This window comes from Panthera pardus, unplaced genomic scaffold, assembly GCF_024362965.1.
Source record: "Panthera pardus isolate Hobbes unplaced genomic scaffold, ASM2436296v1 HiC_scaffold_5, whole genome shotgun sequence".
NCBI lineage: Eukaryota > Metazoa > Chordata > Mammalia > Carnivora > Felidae > Panthera > Panthera pardus.
This window is the reverse complement of record NW_026526980.1, coordinates 12,614,314-12,641,521: the sequence shown is the minus strand read 5'-3', so window position 1 is coordinate 12,641,521 and position 27,208 is coordinate 12,614,314. Positions and strand designations below refer to the sequence as shown.

Below are 27,208 nucleotides of genomic sequence, written 5' to 3'. Positions count from 1 at the left end.
CCCACTGGTACTCACGTGGGGAAGTGGTTGACCAAAAATATAGTACAAAGAAGTTTGATTCTATGAAAATTAGTAACAGGAAACATCATTAAAATGGAGTCAGGAAGTTTTGGCATGGGGAGTTCCCATGCCCTACCACTCCAAATCAATTGCAGACACAACAGAAGAGATGAATTTTACTGTGAATATGGAACCACTCTACTCTTCCAGGTGGAAGTAGAGATGTTTTCCTCATTTCCTGCCCCCCCTCGCCCCCACCAGGCAACAGTTCAACCAATGAGAAGCCACTATACTTCAAACTCCCAGTTTCCTCCAATGGACTTTTAGTTCATAACAGCCTTCCCAATTTACCCCTTCTCTCCTTAAAAAGAGCGTTCCTCAGGGCACCTGGGTGGCTCAGTCCATTGAGCTGTCCCTCTCTTGATTTTGACACAGGTCATGATCTCATGGTTGTGGGATCGACCCTGCTCTGCACTGGGCATGCAGCCTGCTTGGGATTCTCTCTCCCTCTGCCCCCGCTTGCATGCTCACGCATACATGCTCTCTCTCTCTCTCAGAAAAAAGGGGGGGGGGGCACCTGGGTGGCTCAGTCAGTTAAGTATCCAACGTCAGCTCAGGTCATGATCTCATAGCTGGTGGGTTCAAGCCCCACACTGGGCTCTGTGCTGACAGCTCAGAACCTGGAGCCTGCTTCAGATTCTGTGTTTCCCTCTCTCTCTGCCCCTCCCCAGCTTGCACTCTGTCTCTCTCTCTCAAACACAAACATTAAAAAAAAAAAAAAAAGCATGCCTCTCCCTTGTAACCTGGACTTGCCTACAGTTTTGCTGTTTGTCCCCAATTGCAATTCTCTTTTATTCACAAATAAACCCATCTTTTTCTGGTAAAATAACTGGCAGTATCTATGAGGTTACCAATTCAAAGCAGACAGTATGGTCTCTTCTCTTCCATACTTAGGAATGGATCCTCCTCCCTTAATTCTGTTAGGGTCACAGGGGCAGGGAAGATGCCAGGAAGCAAGCATGGATGCAGGAAACATGGGTTCTAGCCCTGGTACTGCAGACTTACAGTGTCTGGCCTCAGGTGTGCATCTTCAGGAGAGGACTGAAGAGGCAATCTATTTATTACCTTGTTACCCAAGCTGTGTGGTCTGTGCAAGGCTTCCCCTGGGAGCTGGTAAGCAACGCATAAACTCAGGTCCTGCTCCAGACCTAAGGATTCAGAATCTGCCCTGTAGCAGGACTCCTTGTTACGAATGCACATTAACAATGCACATTAATGGATGCAAGTTAACATTTGGTGTGTGAGTCAAAAGCTTCTTCCAGTTAGCGCTACTCCCTGCTGGCCCAGCTTCATATTGCCTGAACGTGAGCTCCCTCTTCTGGCTCAGAAATTAAGCGCTTTCTTTAGGAAACACTTCTGATCCATTTTGTTTTTTTTTTTAAGGGTTTCAAATGGGGCTTGAAGCTCCAGCACCTAAACAGGGGCATAGCATATGTATAGGACCTCGAGTCTCCTCCCGCGTTTTGGAAACTTGAACAATGCCTACAGCCACCCTTGTCATTTCTGCTTTTTTGGGTAACATTTATTTATTTATTTATTTATTTATTTATTTATTTTAATTTTTTTTTTAACGTTTTATTTATTTTTGAGACAGGGAGAGACAGAGCATGAACAGGGGAGGGTCAGAGAGAGGGAGACACAGAATCTGAAACAGGCTCCAGGCTCTGAGCTGTCAGCACAGAGCCCGACACGGGGCTTGAACTCACGGACCGCGAGATCATGACCTGAGCCGAAGTCGGACGCTTAACCGACTGAACCACCCAGGCGCCCCAATTTTTATTTATTTTTGAGAGAGAAAGAGAGAAAGGCAGACAGAGAGAGGGAGACCCAGAATCCAAAGCATGCTTCAGGCTCCCAGCTGTCAGCACAGAGCCCAACGCAGGGCTCGAACCCACGAACTGTGAGATCATGACCTGAGCTGAAGTTGGAGCTTAACCGACTGAGCCACCCAGGTGCCCCATGTCATTTCTGCTTTAACAACAAAGCAGGGAGAGATGAACAAACAGTGCCTGACCTAGCAGGCTGGTGATGGGCTAGTCACCAGCCAGCCCTGAGACCTCTGGCAAACTGTTGGCCCAGTTTCCTCTTCTGCCAGCTGATGAGTATGGCATGAAGTTGGAACAGAGTGACCTTGCAAAACTGTTGTGAAAGGTCAAAAATAGTAATCGATGTGAAAGGTCTTTGAAAACCTGAAATGTTTGTTTCACAAACATGAAGGTGTTTTCCTGATGCCATTACTGTAACTGGCTGCTGTAGCACAGACCTGGCCAACTCCAGTCTCTGATCCCAGATGAACTGTGCCTTGCTTGGCCTAATGCTCTTAATTCTCATTATTTGTCTACATCAAGATTTCTCAACCTTGGCACCAACATTTGGGCCCAGATAATCTTTTTGTAAGGAGGTGTCATATGCACTGTAGGATGGTTAGCAGCATCCCTGGCCTCAACCCACCAGATGCCAGCCTCACCCCCTCTTCCAAACACACACACAGTCATCACAATCAAAAATGCCTCCAGATGCTGCCAGACGGGAACAGGCTATAGATCCAGACTTCTTGATCTTTGTAGTCAATGGAAAATGTTGTTCAGGGGCTTCTATGTATAAGGTTATAGGCTACCCAAAGTGAATAGACAGACTTTGTTTCCATCCCCAGAGCACTGGTGGAGAGGAGGCACGTAAGCAGGGTGGGAGGAAGGACAAATGCAAGAGAATAGCACCAAACAAGAGACAATTTCGTTGAGCAAGGGTATAATTGTTCCACTGTGTTGTAGCACTTTTATAATCTAGAGATCACTTGCCTCCACCTCCCAAAGATTCTGGGTGGGTAGCATTCTCACTACAGACTGAGGAAGTCAACACACAGAGAGGTTGTCACTTGTTCACCATGCCTGGTCCACAAGGGCTGTACATATAAAGACAGTGCACACAGCAAGACATGACTTCAATTTAAGCTGGACTATGGAAGGTGGAAATGTTTCAAAAAGGGAGGTTTGGAAAGGGGATGCCCAACACCATTGATTTTCAACTTTTCTGCCACACACATAATGGATAGTATCCACCCTAACGACACACCCAAGAGGCACACCAAATTTGTATGTAATCCCTACCCCCTTCCTTTCCTTCAGGAAGGCAAAGAAAGCACTTTAATAATTCGTAATTGTCACAGCTCTTACCAATCACTCAGTGTGTGTGTGTGTGTGTGTGTGTGTGTGTGTGTGCACGCACGTGCGTGCACGCATAATTTAATCACTCAGGATATGTGTATGCATGCACGCACAGGGGTTCTGGGGGATGCCATGGCATAGGTAAGGTTACTCTCAAATCCTACGTCCTCTCTCTAGCTCCACCTTTTCTCTCCTGCTCAAGGAAGCACAGCAGAACCTCATGAAAGTACCGTTAGTCATTCTCAACCTTCTTGGGACAACTCACACCTGATCTGCCTTTGCCAGAATGCCGCAACTTCTGGGCTCAATCTCCCTTTTTTTTCTCTCTTTTCCAACTTCTATTTAAATTCTAGTTAGCTTAGAGGAGAAAGCAGGAAAAGACCTCTCTGACCTCAGCCGTAGCAATCTCTTACTCGGCACATCCCCAAAGGCAAGGGAATTAAAAGCAAAAGTGAATTACTGGGACCTTATGAAGATAAAAAGCTTCTGCACAGCAAAGGAAACAACCAACAAAACTAAAAGGCAACCAACGGAATGGGAAAAGATATTTGCAAATGACACATCGGACAAAGGGCTAGTATCCAAAATCTATAAAGAGCTCATCAAACTCCACACCCGAAAAACAAATAACCCAGTGAAGAAATGGGCAGAAAACATGAATAGACACTTCTCTAAAGAAGACATCCGGATGGCCAACAGGCACATGAAAAGATGTTCAACGTCGCTCCTTATCAGGGAAATACAAATCAAAACCACACTCAGATACCACCTCACGCCAGTCAGAGTGGCCAAAATGAACAAATCAGGAGACTATAGATGCTGGAGAGGATGTGGAGAAACAGGAACCCTCTTGCACTGTTGGTGGGAATGCAAATTGGTGCAGCCGCTCTGGAAAGCAGTGTGGAGGTTCCTCAGAAAATTAAAAATAGACCTACCCTATGACCCAGCAATAGCACTGCTAGGAATTTATCCAAGGGATACAGGAGTACTGATGCATAGGGGCACCTGTACCCCAATGTTTATAGCGGCACTCTCAACAATAGCCAAATTATGGAAAGAGCCTAAATGTCCATCAACTGATGAATGGATAAAGAAATTGTGGTTTATATACACAATGGAATACTACGTGGCAATGAGAAAAAATGAAATATGGCCCTTTGTAGCAACATGGATGGAACTGGAGAGTGTGATGCTAAGTGAAATAAGCCATACAGAGAAAGACAGATACCATATGGTTTCACTCTTATGTGGATCCTGAGAAACATAACAGAAACCCATGGGGGAGGGGAAGGAAAAAAAAAAAAAAAAAAAAAAAAGAGGTTAGAGTGGGAGAGAGCCAAAGCATAAGAGACTGTTAAAAACTGAGAACAAACTGAGGGTTGATGGGGGGTGGGAGGGAGGGCAGGGTGGGAGGGAGGGCAGGGTGGGTGATGGGTATTGAGGAGGGCACCTTTTGGGATGAGCACTGGGTGTTGTATGGAAACCAATTTGACAGTAAATTTCATATATTAAAAAAAAAAAAATAAAAAAAAATAATAAATAAAAAAATAAAAAAATAAAAAAATAAAAAAAAAGAAATTCTAGTTAGTTAACATACAGTGCAATATCGGTTGCAGGAGTAGAATTCAGGGATTCATCACTTACCTATGACACCCTGTTCTACACGGAGCAGACTGCAGAAGCTGCACACAAGTGGTAGTTGAAATGGTTACTTCAATGGGGACAATTTTAGGGGAAGCCAATCACTCACATTCCGTTTCATGAAACCGGCGATCTCTGGAGTTCAGTGACACGGCAGCAAAGGATGTGGGTACGGTCGCAGACGGCATCTATTAGGGCATGGGTCCAAATTTCAGAAGGCCTCAAAGGCAGGTTGGAGGAGTGGATATTGAACAGTACACGGGTTACACAGGTGGGTTTTGTAGTCAGGCAGACTGGGCTTGAATCCCACTTGTTTCTGTGTGCCCTTAAAACAGTTTAACCACTCAGTCTTTTGGCTTCTTCATCTCTAAAATGGGTGGTAGTGAGGATGGACTGAAAACGTGTATTGATTTGTAGAGGTTTCAAGATTGCACCCAACATGTGGCAAAAACAGAGACATACTTATAAATTAACATTCTGGCTGTATAAAGTCACAACTTTCATGCTCTGAGGGCAAATTACCTTTCCAAATGAGCCACACATTGAACTATATCTAAAAAGCAGGCACCTTTTGAATAATGGGTGAGTCCTAACATTCCTCCAAGCTTGGCTAACAATAGGCCTCTTACACGTTCCTGTTGCACTGTTTTAAATGATGGTGCACTGTGCATTTTGACAACTGTGCCTTATGGGCCCGTTCTATGGCAGGCACTCTGCTAGGTTCTGTACGTTATTTTACTTTGTTTGATTGGCAAAGGCCTTGGGCTCCAGGCAATATTATGGGGAGCCTGAATTGCAAAGCTATGATTAGATGCCACGTTTCTTGGCAGAATTATTGAGTCAGTTCTGCTCTAAACCTTAGTTTCATTTCTAAACTCCAGAGGCTGATGCATACAAAAAATGAGAAGCCAGCAGGGGCAGCTTGTGATGGGTCTCACTCAAGTGTAGTGGGAAAGCACCTTGTACTTGCAGAGTTTGAAGTAAGGATGTTTATATAATCGGAAATGTGTTTTAAAATGATCTCTTGGCTACTCCTAAGAGACCATCTCATAAGATGTCTGTGTAAAGCTCTCAGCACTGAAAATACTCCCAAACATTATATCCTCAGCCCAGACGTACACTCTAAGCCAACAGTCTACTTGATTCATCCTATTGGTGTTAAAGGCATATCTGACTTAATATAAGCAAAGCAGATTTTGAATATTCACCCAGTCCCCACCTCAGAAAAATAGTGTCTTTGTCTACCCACCAGCTCAAGTTAAAAAAATTTAGGTGCCATCCTTATGCCCCCCTTTCCTTCATCACCCACATGCAATCTACCACCAGATGCGGCTCTCCAAGGGAGGGAGGTCTCCATTACCTCCATCCCAGTGTGGTGCCACAACCATCCTCTGCTCTGGGCCTCTGGAGACCTAAATGGCTTTCAGCTCCCAACCCAGTGCCTATAGAGTGATCTTTTAACATCCAAGTCTATGTCCCTCTAAACTTTATGGTCTTCCCTTTACTCATTGGTGTAAATTTCTTACCATATGGACCACTGCACGATGGACTCCTATCTCTTTCATCTACCCTTTGCTTACCAGGCCCAGCCACACTGACATTTCGATTTTTCCAGTCTCTGGGCCTTTGTGTCCCTGTGCCTTCTGCTGGGAACACGCAGCCCCAGCTCATGGCATGGCAGTAACTTCTCATTCTTTGGTTCAGAGAAGAAATCCCTGCTTGCTGTGACTAAACTGGCCTCCCACAGTTATTTATCACCCTTTACTTTCTTTGATATGCTTGTCACAATCTAATACTTTGTCTGCTTGTTGTAGCAGGTAGACTCTAAGGTAGAGCCCATGATCCCAACCTGTGGTACACATGCCTTTGTGCGATCCCATCCTTTCAAGTGTGGTTGGGACCTGTGATTGCTTCTAACCCACAGAATACAGTGAAAGTGACAAGATGTACGTGATTATGCTACATAAGAATGTAATGTCTGCCTTGCTAAGAGACTCTCTCTCTCAGTGGCTTTGAAGACGCAAGCTGCCAGGTGTGAAGTTCCATATAGATTGCAGGGAACTGGATGCTGCCAGTGACCATGTGGGCTTGGATGTGGATCCTTCCCCAGGTGAGCCTCAAATGAGAACCTAGCCCTGGCAACACTGTGTTTGTAGTCTTTCAAAGGACCCAGCTGAACCAGGACTCCTAACACACTGAAAATGTGAGTTAACATATGCTCTTTTAAGTCTATAGTTTGTGGTAGACTGCTATACAGCAACATTTAATACACTTGTTAAACAACTCCTGTGTTAGAAAGTGAACTTCAGGACTGGGGACCTTTTCATTTTTCCATTACTGAAGCCTCAGAACCCAGCTGGGTAGATACCATAGACAGAAAATAGCAGACCCTTGCATGAAGAAAAGAAACATTTAATAAATACCAACTGTTAATACTGGCAAGAAAGGGCACCTCTTGTTCTCAAGTAGAGGTAAAACCACCTTTAGGGACAGGCATGACAGTCAAGGGATTCAGAAGTTTCCAGATGAAGGCCTTTATGCCCTATCACAAGTAGCAGGCTTATTATTTTAGTTTGTCTGCCCAGTAAATATTTCCTCTCCTTCTCATATTCCTTTGGGAGTATGCACACCATCCTATGTGAAACCAGTGGACCTGACCTAAACCATCCCTGGTTCCCATGAACCTATGTCCCAGCCCTGCCCTATCAGCAGAGTCTAACATCCTGGCCACTGTGATTGGTTCAGGGTTGCTCACATGACCCAAGTCTGTCCAATCAGAGCCAAGCCCAGAACATCTGCTTGTACTGTCGGAAAAGAGCAGCTTTCTTACCAGTGCAGAGTGCTGACTGTAAGGTTGATGTAAAGCCAGAGTTGCTGGGACCCCAGGTAAGGAGGGCCTGACTGGAAAAGGAGCTCACAAGGAGGAAAGTAGGGCTGAGGGATGAAGGGAGAGAGATGCCTCAAAGCACCACTGGATCCGGCAGTACCTGAAAATCTAACCCCTGGCTTTTTAGTTGAGTGAAATGAACTTCCCCCTTCTGCGCCCCACTTTTTAAAGCCACTTTGGGTGGAGTGTCTATCACAAACCCTATTACCTGGGATCTGACATGAAATCAACAGAGAAGGAATAAGCAGGTATGATGTCTTGGGGGTGAAATAAAGAGTTAAGAAGCTCGTCTAGATAAATATTTAATAAAATGCCACAGCAGACCACTGAAGTAGAAATCCCATGGGATTTTAAAAGTTTGTGTAATCCTTTAGCATTGCCATAGGACTTTTTACAGATGTGGCTTAACAAGTTCCTTAAAACAATACAAAAGTGTCAAGTGCAAGTATTTTAGAAATTAACAGCACTTAACAGTACTCAACGTGGGAACTAAGCCTTTAGACTTTTTCAAAAGTGCCCTTGGCCATAAAGTTAACTTTGGACTGTATTTTCCAGCTTTGTCTGAGAGGCCATAATTACCAAATTTTGCTAGTTTTTCTGATACAAAGCTAATAAGGCAGAAGAATTTGTTCTGTTTTCTATCACTTTTGCCACCTCGTTTCAAGGAAGTGAAGAAATAAACAGCTTCCTCATTTCAGAAAGAAAGAAAAAAAGAAAGGAAGCAAGGAAGGAAGGGGAGGGAGGGAAGGAAGATAGAAGAAAAAAAAAGAAACCATAGTTGCTCCAGTTGGACCCTTGGACACAAGATTGGAGTCTTTGGGGTCAAGCTGCTGGCTGTAAGGAGTGGGGCCAAAGTCAAGACCGCACACTGGAGAGGAGTGAAAGGTGGGAGGAGCTGCCAAGCCACTGCAATTTTCAGCTAATTCTCACGTGAGGGTGGGTCAGCCAACAGAACCACAGGGACTCAAGAGCAACTGATCACCAAGTGGCCTCAAGTTGCCCCCGCAGGATCCTACAAATAAGAGAAAAGGCTAGAGGACACATACAGGGAGTGTTTGACCACCCAGCCCCCTTCTGAGTCAATCCTAAGGGTTGAGTATGATCCACAGACTTCGAGAAGTGCTTGCAAAAAGCTCTGGCTCCGCTCAGCCGATCATTCCTGGTAGAGCCCCTCTAAGTCTGCGGACTTCATAGCAAGCTGACAGTCGCCACCGGAGTTTTGTTGTGTTAACAGTCTGTTTGGTAACAAGAGGAAATGGTTAGCCCTACGGCCTCTTTATTTGTTTATTTTTTATTTTTTGAAATGTTTATTTTTGAGAGAGAGAGACAGAGCATGAGTAGGGCAGGGGCAGAGAGAGAGACACACACAGAATGTAAAGCAGGCTCCAGGCTCTGAGCTGTCAGCACAGAGCCCGACGCGGGACTAAAACTCACCAACAGTGAGATCATGACCTGAGCTGAAATTGGATGCTTTAACCGACTAAACCACCCAGCCACCCCATGTTTATTTATTTTTTAATGCTTATTTATTTTTGAGAAAGGAAGAGAGAGATAGAACATGAGTGGGGGAGGGGCAGAGAAGAGGGAGACAGAAAATCTGAAGCAAGTTCCAGGCTCTGAGCTGTCAGCACAGAGCCCCATGCGGGACTCAAACTCAGAAACTGTGAGATCATGACCTGAGCTGAAGTTGGATGCTTAACTGACTAAACCACTTGCCACCCCATGTTTATTTGTTTTTTTTTTTTTAATTTAATTTAATTTTATTTTTTTAACGTTTATTTATTTTTGAGACAGAGAGAGACAGAGCATGAACGGGGGAGGGGCAGAGAGAGAGGGAGACACAGAATTGGAAGCAGGCTTCAGGCTCTGAGCCATCAGCCCAGAGCCCAACGCGGGGCTTGAACTCACGGACCGCGAGATCGTGACCTGAGCTGAAGTCGGACGCTCAACCAACTGAGCCACCCAGGCGCCCCTGTTTATTTGTTTTTTAATGTTTATTTTTGTGAGAGACAGAGAGAAAGAGAGAGAAAGAGAAAGAGAGAAAGAGGGAAAGAGAGAGAGAGAGAGAGAGAACATGGGTGGGGGAGGGGCAGAGAGAGAGGGAGGCACAGAATCTGAAGCAGGCTCCAGGCTCTGAGCTGTCAGCACAGAGCCTGATGCGGGGCTTGAACCTATGACCCATGGGATCATGACCTGAGCCAAAGTCAGAGGCTTAACCAACTGAGCTACCCAGGCATAGGGCCTCTTTAAAGAGCTTTAATGCTGAGCATGCACAAAACTGAATACAGGACTTTCTTTGTTGGTTTGTTTTTAGCTGCTTCTTGAAACACCAGATTTGAGGCTTTACCATTTACAGATGGAAATTGAGGGCACAAGAGGTTAAAATGACTGAGTTAGGGGTAGGGATTATGGCCCTTCCCCCTATTCTAATTTGGACACTGCATTTTCTCAGTGTATTGTTCACATTCTCGCAATAATCCAGTGATTGTTGGAGTAGCCCTATTTTACCAGTGAAAGAAAACTGAGAACAGAGAAGTTAAGCAGCTTGTTCAAGATCACACAGCTAAAAAATGGCAGAGCTGGGATTGAGACCCATATCTTCTGATTCCAATTAATCCGCTGTTTCTTGACATCTTCAACAGAAGAGAGGTAGGGGGCAAAAAGGAAGACAAATAGGTCTTTTTTAGCCCCTGTGATGGCAAGTTTCTGAGGGGAGTGAGAGTGGAGATAGCATTATCGATATTAAGTGCATCTATAGGTTATCTTTGAATTTCAAATACCTTTGCCAACATGGACACCCCAGTGCAGAAAACTGTGGCATACACCAGAGTTTGGCTGACCAACACAGCTGAGAAAACAGCACTCCATCTCACAGCCTCCTTGCCAGCTTAGAACAGCCAACTGACACAATTCTAGCCAAGGAAGTCAGCTTGGGCAGGATGGGGAGAGGTCCTAGGAAAAACCGCACTTACTTGATAAAAATGGTCAGACTCAAGTGGTGAGGGAGGTCTCATTTTTCTTTTTCTCCCTTCATCCTGCCTTGAATGTTCTTGGTGTAGCCAGAGCCACAACAGCTTTCTTGTGGCCATGAGGTCACAAACCAATGGGCTAAGCATGGCAACACCAAAAGACATAAGGTGGCTGGTATGTAGATGACACCATGCAGTTAATCCATTTTCTTAAGGACATCTTACAGTTTTATTCCCTTTTTTCTTTTTCAAAAATTTTAGCTGCATATTATCTTTTGTTTTAAGGTCAAGATCCCATTTGCATCATGGAATAAAGTGAACAGTTCCTCTTTCTTCCCCCCTATGCTTTGGAACATTCAGTAAGAGGTTTCTTGAGTTTAAGAATTCACTAGTGCAAGGGTTTTCAGGTGACAACTATTTTCATAGTAATATAATATGCTCAATGCCTTTGTTGCTCTCATTCTCCACAAAGGAACAGTGGAGTGTTTTTTTTAAGCTTATTTTTGAGAAAGAGAGAGAAAGCATAAGTGGGGAAGAGGCAGAAAGAAAGGGAGACAGAGGATCCAAAGGGGGCTCTGTGCTGACAGCAGAGAGCTCGATGCGGGGCTTGAACTCATAAACCGCGAGATCATGATCTGAGCCTAAATCAGAAGCTTGACTGACTGAGCCACTCAAGTGCCCCAACAGTGGAGTTTTCACAGTATATGTGGAACATCTGCATGACTCCATGAACCAATATTCTCCAAATGAGCAATGCATGAAGTTAAAAAACACGCACCATAGAAGATCTAATAAAAGTGCAAGACAGACCAGTAGATTTTAATATAATGAACTACAAAAAGTCACATTTCAGTTAACCTTTGAGAAACTACCACGTATTGAGTTTTCGTGTACTATCAAAGAACATCCACAGTCATCTGAAAAAGCTTTTCCTCTCTTTGTCAGTCACACATTTGTGAGGCGGGGTCTGCAAAACCCAGCTGACCTCTATTAAGGAGACCTTAAAGATCTTTGTAACATGTAAAACAATGCCACTTACTCATTTCATTTTGTAATGGGAAAATGTTACTTATAAAGATGTTATTTACATCAACTGGTAAAACTGCTCTTTTTAAAGGAATAAACATTTTTTGAATTTGTTAATTTCTACTGCAGTAATTATTGGTACATTTAAACCACATGAACAAAAACTTGGGGAGATTCAGTAGTTTTAAGAAGGTAAAATGGGTCATTTTAAGAAGGTAAAAAGCTTGAGAACCACTGCCCTAATGAAAACAATCAGTCCAGGGGTCTTGGTTGGGAGAAGAGGGCTGTAAGGAGATAAAGGAGAAATCTTGGGTATCTTTTTTTGTTTGTTTTTGAGAGAGAGAGAGAGAGACAGAGTGCGAGCAGAGGAGGAGTAGAGAGAGGGGGGCACAGAATCCAAAGCAAGCTCCAGGCTCCGAGCTGTCAGCACAGAGCCTGACATGGGGCTCGAACCCACAACACTGAGATCATGACCTGGGCCAAAGTTGGATGCTCAACTGACTGAGCCACCCAGGCGTCCCTCTTGGATATCTTTTTACTCTCTTTGTTGACAAGTAGGTGGTATTCAGGTTTTGCTACTTCCTGCGGTATAGCAGAGCAGGGTTCAGAGGTGGGGAGAAATTTTGGCTCAGAAACATCAGCTTTAATAAGCCAAATTTTGGCTAATATTTTTCCTTTTATCTCCTTTGAGACTGATAGTCATCAAAACAATTTAGAGAAGCTGAATGTAACTCCAGGGACATCAACCAGGCAAGCCTATGACAACTACCCCTGAGGTATTTTAAATTATACCTACTTCACATTTTATTTTCCAACATGAGTAACAAGAGGATAACACTTTGGTAAGAAGTTCAAGGGCTAGTCTATAGAAAAATAAAATTCAGGATGTAGGTTCTTTTAGGGCAAGGGTTGGCAAATCCCTTGGGCCTTGCCCAAGGGGTTGGGCATCCCTTGCTGCCTGTTTTTGTAAATAAAGTTTTATTGGAACACAGCCATGCTCAATTGTTTTCTTATTGCCTACATTGTTTTTTGGTTACAACAGCACAGGTGAGGAGTTACAACAGAGACCACGTGGTCTGCAAAGCCTAAAATAAAGTATTATCATCTGGCCCCTTACAGACATTGTTTGCTGACTCCTGTTTTGGAGTCACTTTGGAATCTTGGTTAAAAAGCTTCAGAGTTAAGTGATTTGTATTTAAGTCCCTTCTCTGCCACACTTTGCTTTGGGACTTGGCTTCATTTAGTTGTCATAGACTGGAGCTAGTACCTGCCTCACAGGGTGGTTGCGAGGATTATATGAACTAAGGCCTGGAAAGCGCATAACAGAGTCCCAGGCACAGAGCAAGTGCTTGATGGGTAGCTGCTGTCATCAATTAAGCAAGAGCTTAAATGAAGCATAATGGACAGCCCACTTGGGACTTAGATTCTAAATTCATCAAGGAGAATGGATAGAAATCAAGTATTAAAAAAAAAATCATCTCTAGGGGCTCCTGGGTGGCTCAGTCAGTTAAGCGTCTGACTCTTGATTTCAGCTCAGGTCATGATCTCATGGTTATGGGATCAAGCCCTGCACAGTACAGAGCCTGCTTGGGATTCTCTCTCTCCCTTTCTGCCCCTTCTGTGCTCTCACACACTCTCTCTCAAAATAAATTTAAAAAACATTAAAAAAAAAATCTCTGAAAATCCCTTAGGAGGGCAGTCCATTATAGACAAACATACTGTCTTACACTAATCTCAGTATGTCTGGTTTTCCCTCTAGCATTTAAATACATCACTGTTCCTTCAGTGAAGGCCCAGATGAAGTGTAGCTGGCATTTAGGAGCCATAATGTAGGAACATAATCCATGTAATCAAACACAAGATAACACACTCAGTATGGTGAGATACACACACACACACACACACACACACACACACACACACACACACACAGTCTGAAGAGCAAAGGGAATGAAGACAGACTTTGGGAACAGCAGATTTGTGGCCCCCTGCATCATCCTGAGGTACATGCATGCTGAGTATTTCCGGTTGCCCCCCGCAAAAACCCTTAATTTGAATTTTTGTAAATTTAATGGTATCTTTTAAAAGGAATCAGTAACAATTACTTCAGAGTTGCCATGACAACAAAATGAGTAATTGTGTGTGTTGGTTGTTTGAAACTCCATTGTAAATTCCCATGTGATGTCTGATGTATATGGAAACCTATAAGGAACACCTGCCTCTCACCATTTTACTAACCAAATAGGGTTAAGGTATTATTTGTGAAAATCCCCCAAATGGTAAAGATTAAATTATTGCACTGACATGTATTTACCTGGGAGAAAACCAGTAGTTGACAAGGCTGGAGACCATCACGTAGGACACCATGATTGTCCCTGACATGACGAGTGACACAAAGCTCAAGCCACAGAGGACACAAAGCAGTGAGAGGCCACCCACAGAGATGACCAGTCCTAGAAGAAAGCATAGTTAGGAGAAGCATTCAGCTAAAACAGATTGAAAGCTACCAGACCCAAGGCCACTGTGCTTATGACAGTTAACTCAGACTTTTTAAGTGAGATTTCCCATAAAGATCCAGGTTTCCAGCATCACTTTATAAGAAGGTAATCTAGGGGCACCTGGGTGGCTCAGTAGGTTTAGTGTCCGACTTCGGCTCAGGTCATGATCTCACAGTTTGTGAGTTTGAGCCCCGGGTCGGGCTCTGTGCTAACAGTTGAGAGCCTAGAGACTGCTTCGGATTCCGTGTCTCCCTCTCTCTCTCTGCCCCTCACCTGCTTGCTCGCTCGCTCTTTCTCTCTCTCTCTCTCAAAAGTAAATAAAACATTAAAAAAAGATTAAAAAAAAAAAGGAGGTAGTCTAACCACCCAAGTGGGCATCACTGCAAGGCAAATACCCTTTTCCTTGCCTTGGGAGTGGTCAAATAACTCAGGACTCCATCCTCATGGCTACAGTGATATAATTTCAGGGACGGACCTTGCAAAGGAAGGAAATCAGACAATATAAATGGATGTGCTGCCTTTTTACAAAGATTTGCAAAATCCTGGATCCGTGTTTTTCCAAGTGTGGCCAACAACCACTATATCAGAATCAGATGCATCAGGAAGGCTTGTAAAATTTCGGATTTTTGGACCCTACTCCAGAACTACTAACGATCTCTGGATGAAGCCTAGAAGTCTGTATCTTCAAAAACACAAGTAAGACTTAAACACACTCAAGTTCCAGACTACTGTTCTAAAGGCTTTATATATGCTGTTCCTCCTGTTTAGAAAGTCTTTACTTCCCCAAAGGAAACAAGAGTTGTTACAGATCTGTAAATCCTGTCCTCTGTTAAACTTTGCATGATACACCAAAATGCAGTGGTTCTCTTCCCCTCCTTAAATTTACTTTTGCTACAGTACTCATTCATTCCTCCACTCATTCATTCATCCGTCTCTCTATCCGTCAATATTTAGTGAACAGCTACTCTGCCAGGCTGTATTTTGCTCTTCTGCCTATGATGCTCACTTTCTCCTTTGAATATAAATTGCCTTATCCACAGTTCCCCGGGCAGGGAAACAACTCTGCGTGATCTTAACCCTGGGAAGTCGTAGGATAAATCAGAGGTGATTGCCTGACCCAATGGCAACCACCTCTTTGGCCAGTATTTTGTGATTTGTGATCTGATATGAAAAGGCAAACTGAGCTGGTCAGATCTGCCTTCTCAGTAATTTTATCTTAGCAACAAAAGGAGAAGTTGACAGCTGGCAGTGTGACTTCAGGAGGAAAGGTGGGGAAGAGGAAACATTACTACCTAGCAAGGTACCTGGCATGCAACGGATATTCAGTAACTAGTTGTGAAATAGACTGTTACTATTCATGTAGAAGCTACTAGGTGCCATGGGCTGAGCTAAATACTTTATGGAACTATGAGTTTCAATCCTTACAATAATGCTTTGAGACAGTTATTATATCATCCCCATTCTACATATGAGGAGTTTGAGGTTCAGAGAGGATAAATAACTTGTCCAAAATTGTGTTGGTGGAAGTAGGATTCTTTTTAAAAAAAAAAAAAAATTTTTTAACGTTTATTTATTTTTGAGACACAGAGAGAGAGAGCATGAACAGGGGAGGGTCAGAGAAAGAGGGAGACACAGAATCTGAAACAGGCTCCAGGCTCTGAGCTGTCAGCACAGAGCCCGACGCGGGGCTTGAACTCACGGACCACGAGATCATGACCTGAGCTGAAGTCGGACGCTTAACCGACTGAGCCACCCAGGCGCCCCTGTGGAGGTAGGATTCTAATGTGGACTCCAGAGTCCATCTTTTAACTACTCTGACAATCTGCCTTGGTCATTCTGATTTTTTCAATAAGAGGAAACTTTGATATCAGTGGCAGGTGCCAAATAAATACTGTGCTCCCATTTGAATCATTTTCCAAGGGGGTGAATAGATGAGCAGGATACCTTCCAGTAAAATGACTCCCACAAGAGCAGCCAGGGAGGTAAGCACCACAAGGAGCAGGAAGAATCCAACAGGAATGGCCGACACAGCAACAAACACCAGCATAGTGAGGGCCAGAAAAGGATGCCTGTCCAGGTACTGACCCACCGGAGACTTCATAAAGGCAACCACCTGCAGGCAAAGGAGAAAGAGCCAGGATTAAACGCTACGTCTGACCCCCAGGTTGATGGACCCACCTGAGCTGCAGGAAGTATATAAGCAAAGGCCATGAAGTTGGATGGCTCATAAGTAATGTAACAAGTCAGCAACACTAACAATTTTCCCAAGACATGAGTCACCCTGGCAACAGCTTAAGGTAGCTATAGGCAGATGGCAGGTTTGAGGGTCATAAGACTTTAAGTCTTATGAAAGTAGGAAAGACCTGGGGCGCCTGGGTGGCTCAGTCGGCTAAGCGTCCGACTTTGCTCAGGTCATGATCTCGCGGTCCGTGAGTTCGAGCCCCGCGTCGGGCTCTGTGCTGACGGCTCAGAGCCTGGAGCTTGCTTCGGATTCGGTGTTCCCTCTCTCTCTTGCCCCGCTCCTGCTCTGTTCTCTCTCTCTCTGTCTCTCAAGAACAAAATAAAAAACGTTCAAAAAAATTAAAAAAAAAAAAAAAAAAAGAAAGTAGGAAAGACCTGGTCATGGCTCTACCGCTTAACACACACCCTCTCAGAAGAGGCCCTCAGCATGTGTACACATGGATGTAAAGTACACACCATTTGTCTCCTACTTCACAGCTGAAGTTTCATAGTTGAGGCCACTGAGGCACAGAGAGGTTAAGTCCTAGCTACTTGGCATCACCTGGGAGCTTGTTAAAAATGCAACAACTCAAGCCCTCCCCCAGATCTGCTAAATCAGATGATTTTTTTTTAATGTTTATTTTTTAGAGAGAGAGAGAGAGCGAGAGAGAGAGAGAGAGAATGAGCAGATGAGGGCAGAGAGAGAGGGAGATAGAGGATCCAAAGTGGGTTCTGCGCTGACAGCAGAAAGCCTGATGCAGAGCTTGAACTCAGGAACCGTGAGATCATGACCTGAGGTGAAGCTGGATCCCTAAACGATTGGGCCACCCAGGCGCCCCCATACCCCAGATGTTGATTTTTAATGAGATCCCAGGTGACTTGTACGCACATTAAAGTCTGAGAACCAATGGCATTTGCCTAGAGTCACGCGGTTTCCAAGTGGCAAAATCTAGGCATCCAAAGCTGAATCTCTTCATTCTGAATGTCTAATGCGTGCAATGGCTTCACCTTGTTAGGAAAAAATGCTTTTATGTCATCAACTTGGATACCACAGTCAGGACATAGTCCGATGACACCTGCAAGCTTATGCTGTGTTAATAAACAAGCTAACTTCCTTCACTAGGCAAAAGGGTTTTTTTTGGATCTGGCTCAATGGGGAACGGCCGCTTTAATAGAGAACTGGCCCTAGACAACCCCACAAGGATGGGCTTCGCCCCTCTTCTTAAGCCCCATGCTGTCTCCTCACTACTGACATGTTGGTTCCAGTTCCCTTACAGTGTTCCATCAAGAACTTTTCCCCATCAAAACTGGTCCTTCCCAGGTCTCATTCCTCAGTGCCTTACAGGCCAGCAGCTGAAATGAAGAGGAAATTCAAGCTACAGTGATCATGGATGCCACTACACAAAACACATGTACCTCTTAATGACTCCAATAGTGGGGATCTGGAGGCAAGCTAGAAGGCAATAGGGTTTTGCAGTTGAAGTTGATAGTGATCAAAATACAGTGCTCACGCTGCTTAACCAGAAAAGGCTGTTGTTCCAAGAAGCCACTGCCCTTGGTCTTGGGGCTTCAGCACTGCCTCCTTAGAACTCTCCAGGCATGAACAACTTCACTTCCTGTGAGGCCACAAAAATGGCGCAATGCCCACTAGCTATACTGCCTCTAGCTCCTCCTGAGAAAAGCTACCAGATTTGGCTATTCAACTTCTCTAGCCAGAGGTGACTATAGTAGGAATGCGAGCTCACATAATCAGAACCCAATGAGATTCTCCTGTTAAGTCAGCTGAAGGTGAGAGAACGGGTCACGGGAGTGGGGCTGGTCCCTGGATCTGTCTTAAGTCCTGATTGTTTCCAGCTGTAGTCCACATATATTCTTATTAACTCCTCCAACCACCCAAGGCATCATCTGACAGACTGAACTGTTCTCTCTGACCCTTATAATCAAGAGACCCAGTAACCACAGTGGCGAGATGAGGCTGGAACACCTGAATGCCAGGCTCATGAGTTTACACCTAGACCATCCAGCACAGTAGCCCCATGTGGCCACTGCAGACTTGAAATATGGCTGATGAACTAGGTTTTTAACTTAGTTTAACTCAAATTTAAAAATGGATATATGCTTCAGTCACAGGAATATTTTTAATTACATTTCAAATAGGTCAGGTAGGTTTCAAATAAATTTTCAAATGTAAATTTCATGAAATCTGAAGAGATCAAGTATTTTCTTTTTTTTTTAATGTTTATTTATTTTTGACAGAGAGAGACAGAGCATGAACAGGGGAGGGGCAGAGAGAGAGGAAGACACAGAATCCGAAGCAGGCTCCAGGCTCTGAGCTGTCAGCACAGAGCCTGATGCGGGGCTCGAACTCACAGGGCGTGAGATCATGACCTGAGTCGAAGTCGGACGCTCAACTGACTGAGCCACACAGGCGCCCCGAGATCAAGTATTTTCAATGGATATTTAGTACCTGAATTGAGATGTGCACTAAGTATATTAAAAATGTAGACTGGGGTGGCTGGGTGGCTCAGTCAGTTGAGTGTCAACTCTTGGTTCCAGCTCAGGTCAGGTCAGGATCTCATGGCTGTGGGATCCAGCCCTGAGTCGGGCTCCACGCTAAGCGTGGAGCCTGCTTGAGATCTCTCCCTCTCCCTCTCCCTCTCCCTCTCCCTCTCCCTCTCCCTCTCTCTCCTCCTCCTCCTCTGCCCCCCTTCCTTGCTCACGCTGGCTCTCTAAAATAAAAAAATAAACCTAAAAAAATGTAGACTATCTCGTCACTAATTTTTTATATTATTACATATTGAAATGATATTGTTTTGGATATTTTGGGTTATATAAAATATATTATTGAAAGTAATTTCACATTTCTTTTCATGCTTTTTAATAGGACTACTAGCAAATTTAAAACTCTATACACACATTGCACAGTACTTCCACTGTAAAGCACTTGTTTAAACTTTATCTAGAAAAAAAACAGGAGGCAAACTGCTGGCATTTGAGCAGGACTATGACATCATGAAAGCACTAATTTAAGATATATGAACCTGGCAGTCATGTGCAAAAGGCAATTATGAGAATTCGCCTGAAATCAGGCAAGAGACACTGATGGGCAAATCTAGGCTGATGGCAATATGAAAGTGGAATGACAAAAGAAAAATCAATAGGACTTGGGGACAGTTTGGCCTGGGGATCCAAAAGGAGAAAAGTAGGACTATTCTTCCAGACCCTAAGAGAATCTATTTTTTTCTTAGCCTCTTCTGAGTCTGGGCCCTGTAACCAACAAACAGAATCATTCAGATATGCAGAGAGACCATTTTAAGATGCAGTTAAGCCCAGCAATTGTCTTCCCCTAAGAAGTACGGCCCTACTTAGGCCAGTCTGTCATAGAAGAGGAGGATATGATTCAGTTACACCTAATAATAATAGAGGGGCAGCTGAGTCGGTTGAGCATCCAACTCTTGATTTCAGCTCAAGTCATGATCTCAGGATTGTGGGATCAAGCCCTGCAACAGGGTCCTGCTGAGCCTGCTTAGGATACTCTCTCTCTCCCTCTGCCCCTCTCCCCCACTCACTCTCTCTCTAAAATAAAAAAAGGAAATAAAAAAAATAATAGAGAACATTGATTAAACACTCAGGCACCAAGCACGGTTTTAAGTGCTTTCAATGTATTTCCTCATTTATTTTCCCCTAAGACACTCACAGGCAGGTAAGGAGGAACTTTATTTAAATCCAGGGAATTGGAACATAGCAATTAACTTCTCATTCTCATGGCAATAGAGGGGGATACAATGGGAGGATGGAAAGTGGGCAGCTTATTATTCAGTAACATGAACTGCAATTTTCCATCCCTATCCTGGAAGCAGGCACATGTCATCCAACCTGGATTTTACAGGGAGGGTGCTGTGCTGAAGAACTCAGGAATGCCAGGCTGGGACAGACTAGCACTGTATGTGCCAGGCTCTGTGCCACAGCTTTTCTAAACAGCTTCTGAGATCACCTCACAACAAACCAATGAGCCTAGCATTGCTTATTTTAGAGAAGAGGTGATGGAGATTCAAAGACCCTAAGCAACTTGCCCAAGGTCAAAGGAAATTTATTTTAAACTGCACACAATTTATTTTAAACCTCCCCGAGTATGGCAGGTTCCAAAGTAAGGGTGATGTGGCCAGTATTTAAGGACATGAAGGCTCCATATGGAACTGTTTAGGAGACGGGCCAATTCCCTGGTGTCAGAATGCAAAAGACAATCAGTGTCCCTTGCTACCAGAGAGAAGGAGGACAAAGGCATCGGATTATTTAAAACCACTGGTAAAGTGCTGGTATCCAAAATCTATAAAGAACTCACCAAACTCCACACCTGAAAACCAAATAATCCAGTGAAAAAATGGGCAGAAAACATGAATAGACACTTCTCTAAAGAAGACATCCCGATGGCCAACAGGCACATGAAAAGATGCTCAACGTCACTCCTCATCAGGGAAATACAAATCAAAACCACACTCAGGTATCACCTCACGCCAGTCAGAGTGGCCAAAATGAACAAATCAGGAGACTATAGATGCTGGAGAGGATGTGGAGAAACGGGAACCCTCTTGCACTGTTGGTGGGAATGCAAACTGGTGCAGCCGCTCTGGAAAACAGTGTGGAGATTCCTCCAAAAATTAAAAATAGATCTACCCTATAACCCAGCAATAGCACTGCTAGGAATTTACCCAAGGGATACAGGAGTACTGATGCATAGGGGCACTTGTACCCCAATGTTTACAGCAGCACTTTCAACAATAGCCAAATTATGGAAAGAGCCTAAAAGTCCATTAACTGATGAATGGATAAAGAAATTGTGGTTTATATACACAATGGAATACTACTTGGCAATGAGAAAGAATGAAATATGGCCTTTTGTAGCAATGTGGATGGAACTGGAGAGTGTTATGCTAAGTGAAATAGGTCATACAGAGAAAGACAGGTACCACATGTTTTCACTCATATGTGAGATCTTGAGAAACTTAACAGAAGACCAAGGGGGAGGGGAAGGAAAAAATAAAGTTAGAGAGGGAGGGAGCCAAACCATAAGAGACTCTTAAAAACTGAGAATAAACTGAGGGTTGATGGGGGGTGGGAGGGAGGGGAAAGTGGGTGATGGGCATTGAGGAGGGCACCTGTTGGGATGAGCACTGGGTGTTGTATGGAAACCAATTTGACAATAAATTTCATATTAAAAATTAATAAATAAATAAAACCAGTGGTAAAGACAACTCCAAGGTGCTGGGTAACAGTTTCTCCCAGACCGCGGTCCCTGGGTGCCCACTGGTACGTAATTCAGAGGTTAGTTCAAAAACATCCCTCGTGGGCCAGCATGGGAGCAAAACTAGTTAGTCATAGGTAATCCACAAGTGAAAATGCCATCAGGGGACATCTGCCCAGCCCATGTTCCTTCTCTCTTCCCACCTCTCTGAACACCGTCCCTTCCCACAATAGGGGTAGGCCCCTGGAGCCATGTTTCTCTCCACGAAATGAGAAGCCCCTGCCCAGCTGTCACCCACCTGGCCACAGGTGACTTGGTCAAGCCTGATCCTAGGAATCAGACATTCCCAGAGAAGGCTCCTAAAGGGCTTCAGGGAGGGAGATATAGGGAGTTGAAGGTACCAGCCTGGGGAGTCACACTGGCGCATGTGAATGGAAGAGTCAAGAAAGCCAGGCTGTAGAGAGAGGAGAATGAAGGTGATGCACAAGGAAAAACGGTAACTGGAAGCAACATGAGCAACATGGCCCAAGAGAAGGTGTTGAGAGTTACCTCTAACCCCTGTTAGAGTTACCTCTAACCCCTGGCAGTGACCTGTCAGATCCTGATTCACTTCCCACCCTTGGCTTCTAAGATAGCCTCCCATTTCCAAAGTCCCAGCATGCCTCACTACTCATTTGCTTAAGCTATTTTGAGCAGGTTTCTGACCCTCTCAGCCTAAGACAACAAAGACTTGACATTCCAGAGGCTTCCTAGAAGAAATGATGGGAGTTGTTTCACAAATACTCTGTGTAGAAGCCAATCTATTCTTTTCTGGAATTTAAAGGGCTGATTAACTCTGAGGAAAGGCTAAAACTTATTTGGGAGAAATAAATCATCTAAATATGCTCCAAACAAGTAGATGTTTCTGTAAATTATGCTTATGTCAATCTGATGGAAGGTTCTATAATACCTTTTCTTACATTTTTGTTTTTTGTTGGTAATTTCACCATTCAAAATGGCAGAAATACTGTCTAGTGTTCTTAAGTGTAAGAAGGCTGTGATGTGCCTTAAGAGAAAATACTTTGTTCAGGCAAGATTTCTAGTGCTATTGGCCATGAGTTTAATGTTAACGAATGAACAATATATATATAAGTAACCTTCAAACAAAAATACACATGCAATAGTTTATGTATTTATCAATCGATGAGTATGTTGTGACCATACATTTGCCAGAGCCTAATCCTGTAGTTCCCCTGGAGAAATTGCGAATTCATTGTTTGAGGTGACCTCATAGAACTTAACTAACACATTTAATGAGAATCAAATGCACATGGAGATGAGCACAAGGACCTTTCCTACTAAGCTAACTTTTAGTAACAAGAGTCTCATCCTGCTGACTAGAAAGCTGCTTGGCCAATTTAAAAATAGCTTGGTAAATCCACCAAGAGGGCCAGAGGCATTTTGGGATGAGTCCAGGAAAGATCGCTAGAGTATATTGCTCTAGACTGCAAAGTGGTAGCTCTTCAAATAGACCCTAGGGGAATTGTACTGTCTAATACAAAAAACAGATCACAAACTAGTTCATTTCATTACATATATGTATGTACCTTATGGGTATACTGCATGGGAAAAAAAAAAATCTGGAGGGAAATACAACACAATGTTAATATTATCTCTGAGAGCTGTTATTTTTTTTCCTGACAAAATGCTGAGTGACACATAGAAGAAGGCAAGAAAGATAAAAATTCAAGAAAGCAGAATACACCATCTCAAGTCCCATTGCCATTGAATGGGTACTGAACATCTGAAAAGTGGCTAATTCAAATGGAGATGTGCCATTAAGTGTAAAATACACACTGGAGTTTGAAGACTTACTACAAAATAATGTAGAAAGTTTCAATGACTTTTTTCATTAATAATTTTTTATAATGATTACATATTGAAATATTTAGATATATTAGACTAAATACATCAAAATTAATTTCACCTACTTTTTACTTTTTAAATGTGGCTACTAGAAAATTGTAAATTACATATGTGGCTCCTATCATACTTCTATTGGACACTGGGTTTCTAGTGGAAAACTGGACTCAAATCTTAAAGTAGGCTTTAGCCCCTCAGTCTCAGGATAACAGGGCAAAATTAACAACAAAACAAAACAGGAAGGTATCTGTGGCAAAGACTGAGAGCTACCCTCTATATCTAAAGAACTGCATTTACCCCTAGGGGAGACCTGCAACTAAATTTTGGTCTATGAGATATAATTGGAAGTGCTGCCTGTGTGTGACTTCTAGGAAGGCCCTTTAAATTAGAAGTGGCTTGCAAGTCTTTCTCCCCTTCCCTCCTCCATCCCATAGCCTGAAATGTGAATACAGTGGCTGATACTTTAGCAGCCATCTTGGACAATGAGTTTGAAGATCACAATTTAGGCATGTCAGAGTGGTGAATTAGAAAGATTCCTGACCTACTCCAAATTTCTTCTACCTCAGAGAGAAATAACCTTCTATGCTGTTTAAGCTGGTGTTATTTTGGGATTTTTCCATTACATATCCTGATTGGAAACTGACCTTTGAGTTATTCTGGATAGACTCAATCAGCAAAGACAGCTTCCTCTGCAGTTCCTGCAAGTCCTTTGAGGTACTCGGGAGGTCTTCTTTTGCCATCCTGAAACCCACTTCAGTCTCTTTACGGGTTAATTCTTCTATCTGTAAGCTGTCCAGGGCAGGGTGCAGTCGAATCTCTCATGTCACCCTGTCTCTTGCTGTCACTGGTGAAACAAGAAATAACTTAAACCATTAGTAGTATTCACCTAGCCAGTTCAACAAAAGCTTCTACTATCCTCACGCATTGATGGTAGGTGTGCAGGTGGAGGGTAGCTTGGCCGTATGTATCAAAATTTCTAAGTGCACACACCTTCTTCCAACAATTCATTTTCCAGAATCTGAAGGAGATAATCAAATAGGTATATCAAAACATACAAAAAGGATGTGCAGTGCAATCGTATTTATAGTATGTAATAAGCAGCAAAACATTGGAAAGAAGCTAACTGTAAGAAATTGGTTAAATAATGACAAATTCATAAAATGGAGTATTCGTTACTTGTTAAAATGATAATGTGGAGGGGTGCCTGGGTGGTTTAGTCGGTTAAATGTGTGAATCTTGCTTTTGGCTCAGGTCATGATCTCACAATTTGTGAGATTCATTCCTGCATCTGGCTCTGTATTGTCAGCACAAAGCCTGCTTGGGATTCTCTCTCCCTCTCTCCCTACCCCTCTCCACCCCCTTCAAAATAAACAAATAAGCATTTTAAATAATGATAATATGGACATTTAGCGATATGAAAATACATCCATGGTAATAAGTAAAAAACAATTACAAGATATCCCATACTGTTACATAAACCTTAGTATTTTACGTCTATATTCCATAGTAAAATAAAAGACCTAGAAGGATATGTATCATATAATACCAAAATATTAATGATATTATCTCTGGGGGCTTACGTTTATTTTTTTTAGCCTGACAAACTGCTGCAAAGAAAGGTGAAAGGTGAAACACTATTTTAAGTCCCATTGCCTTTTTCCCCCCAGAAATCTTTTCTTAAGCAATGATGGTGGTCAATTTCTTTATTCACTACCCACATTAACAGGTTGGCTCCCAATTACACAGCATCATAAATCATTCTCTATTTACTTGTAAATCTCCTAACATGAGGTGCCTCAAGGGGAAACCTAGCTACAATATACTCCCTGACTCAACAGCCTTTAATTTCCAGGACTGTCCTAATCACATATAACTTATAAAACCAATTTGTTCAATTAGATATCTATTTTTTTAACCCTTACTGGATTTTCATACAAAAAACATACTGTTCTTATTTTGTATTTTCCAAAACTGTAGGGCTGAACACAATTTCTTCCTTACAAATGACCTCTTGCTACTGATAGTAAAAAAGCCTCAACGATCCTGTCACAGTGGCCAAAATTAACTGAGTGATGCCCACATTTGTTTACCATATTGACTATACCACATGGTAATTATGTGAGTTAAGGGGGGAGGGGTTACTTACTAATACCACTAGGGCCTAGAATGAAAATTAAAGTCCATATTAATTACCCCAGCTAGAGTGCTTCTGCTACAACCCCGTTTGTGAAACAGGAACGCTTTGCACAGTAAAGGACTAACCCCTCTACAGCCATATTCTGTCTTTGAAGCTGCTACTCGCACAGATTTTGGATTTGGGATGTTCCCAGGACTCAGCTCCCCTAATCTCATCTCTGCAGCGGGCAGAAACAAGCCCAGCTCCCCTTACTGGTCTCCAGAGGCCTTAGGGAACCCAAGGGCTACCCAGACCGGTTAGGGAAGTCCGATGGGAACCAGCGTGGGTAGAAGGCCGTGGGCCATTGCGGTGAAATACATCCACCGGCTTCCAATCCCCAGACTGCCTAATCACTCACTCTACGGAGGGGTCTCCCCAGGCACTTAGAAGTTTCCAAACCGAAGGCGGCAATCTCTCAACCCTGCTCAGCCCATAAATTACCTGCCTTCTCCGCCTTCCTGGCTGACCAAAGAGATCACTAACCAACCTTCCCGTCCCCCTCCCCCAGCCATGGCTCTTCCACTCCCGCCCCTCCCGGGGCTAACGGCCACCCGGAGCGTTCCAGCTAGAAGGGAAAAGGGGCGCATCTCTTTTTGCGGAAAAGGAATGCGGGGCGCCTCGGGCCTACCCAGGCCGCTTCACCCATCAGCTTCCAAGTCTCTCAGCCTTCGAAGCCGCGAGGGGGAGGAGGCGCCCTGCTTCTAGGGATCCATGGGCATTGGGGGAAGCGGCAGGGATGCAGGTGGAGAGGGTGGTCCGCCTACGAGAGAGCACGGAAGCTGAGAAAGGGAAGTTCAGGGGCGAGTGGAGTACTCTTGTCATTAATTTGGGGGAAAAGAATACACCTTTGTTACTTGGAGCTCCCCTCTCTGCAGTGACAAGGGAGAGGGTCCCTCGGTAGAGAGGAGGGACCCCTTGAGAAGGAGGGCGCCCATTTTCATTAATCCTGCGGAAAGGGTTTAGAGACTCCCCAGCCAGGTTTCCCCAAGGGGCAGGGTCTCGGGGGTGGGATGGGACTGGCAAGCCTGTTATCAAATCTAGTGGTGGATGTGAGGGTGTGTGTGCACTCCGAGCCCGTTTTAAGGCTTCGAAGGGGTAAGACGTCCCTTTTCACTACACAGCGGACAGGGGACCACACCGCAAGGCACCCACTGCCTTCTCATTTGCCCTTCCCCGCGAGGGGGTCTAGCCAGCCCAGGCATGCTGTATCCTACCACCCAAGCTTCGAGCTCTCACCAAGGCTCGGCGGCTACACTTACCGGTGTCTGCGACCGGAGCTGAGGGAGATGGGAAGAGGGGGAAAGGTAAAGGAGGAGGAGGAAGGAAGGTTCTTCGGCACTGGCGGGAGCTGCAGCCGGCTTCCTGCCCAGTCCCGGCCTGCCACCGCCCTGCGCCGCGTCCCGCCCCTTCTCCGCCCTCGCCC

At 44.0% G+C, this 27,208-nt stretch overlaps 1 protein-coding gene across 4 annotated transcripts; it reads right to left on the bottom strand.

Annotated features, from left to right (window-relative positions):
• Positions 1-4,862: 4,862 nt before the first annotated feature.
• Positions 4,863-27,190, bottom strand: LDAF1 (lipid droplet assembly factor 1). 4 transcript variants are annotated; one of them, XM_019430391.2, is made up of 5 exons: positions 27,045-27,190; positions 24,254-24,453; positions 16,190-16,358; positions 14,062-14,200; positions 4,863-5,053 (listed from the first exon to the last, which is right to left on the bottom strand). In XM_019430391.2, the coding sequence occupies exons 2-5, from the start codon at positions 24,347-24,349 to the stop codon at positions 5,008-5,010; spliced, it is 450 nt and encodes a 149-aa protein (XP_019285936.2). In that variant the 5' UTR covers positions 24,350-24,453; positions 27,045-27,190; the 3' UTR covers positions 4,863-5,007. The 4 variants fall into 4 exon arrangements, with proteins under 4 accessions (XP_019285936.2, XP_019285930.2, XP_019285932.2 ...); XM_019430385.2 differs by lacking the exon at positions 4,863-5,053 and adding an exon at positions 7,262-8,987 and having other exon boundaries at positions 27,045-27,186; XM_019430387.2 differs by lacking the exons at positions 4,863-5,053; positions 27,045-27,190 and adding exons at positions 7,262-8,987; positions 26,227-26,317.
• Between the last annotated feature and the right edge of the window lie 18 nt (positions 27,191-27,208).

What these genes read in the sequence shown, in the direction of transcription:
- LDAF1 (XM_019430385.2), bottom strand. Translation starts at nt 24,349, where the DNA reads ATGGCAAAAGAAGACCTCCCGAGTACCTCAAAGGACTTGCAGGAACTG. An exon ending in CTATCCAGAATAACTCAAAG is followed by an intron (nt 16,359 to 24,253) that starts GTCAGTTTCCAA and finishes CTTTGCCTGCAG; the next exon opens with GTGGTTGCCTTTATGAAGTC. An exon ending in GGGAGTCATTTTACTGGAAG is followed by an intron (nt 14,201 to 16,189) that starts GTATCCTGCTCA and finishes GCTTTCTTCTAG; the next exon opens with GACTGGTCATCTCTGTGGGT.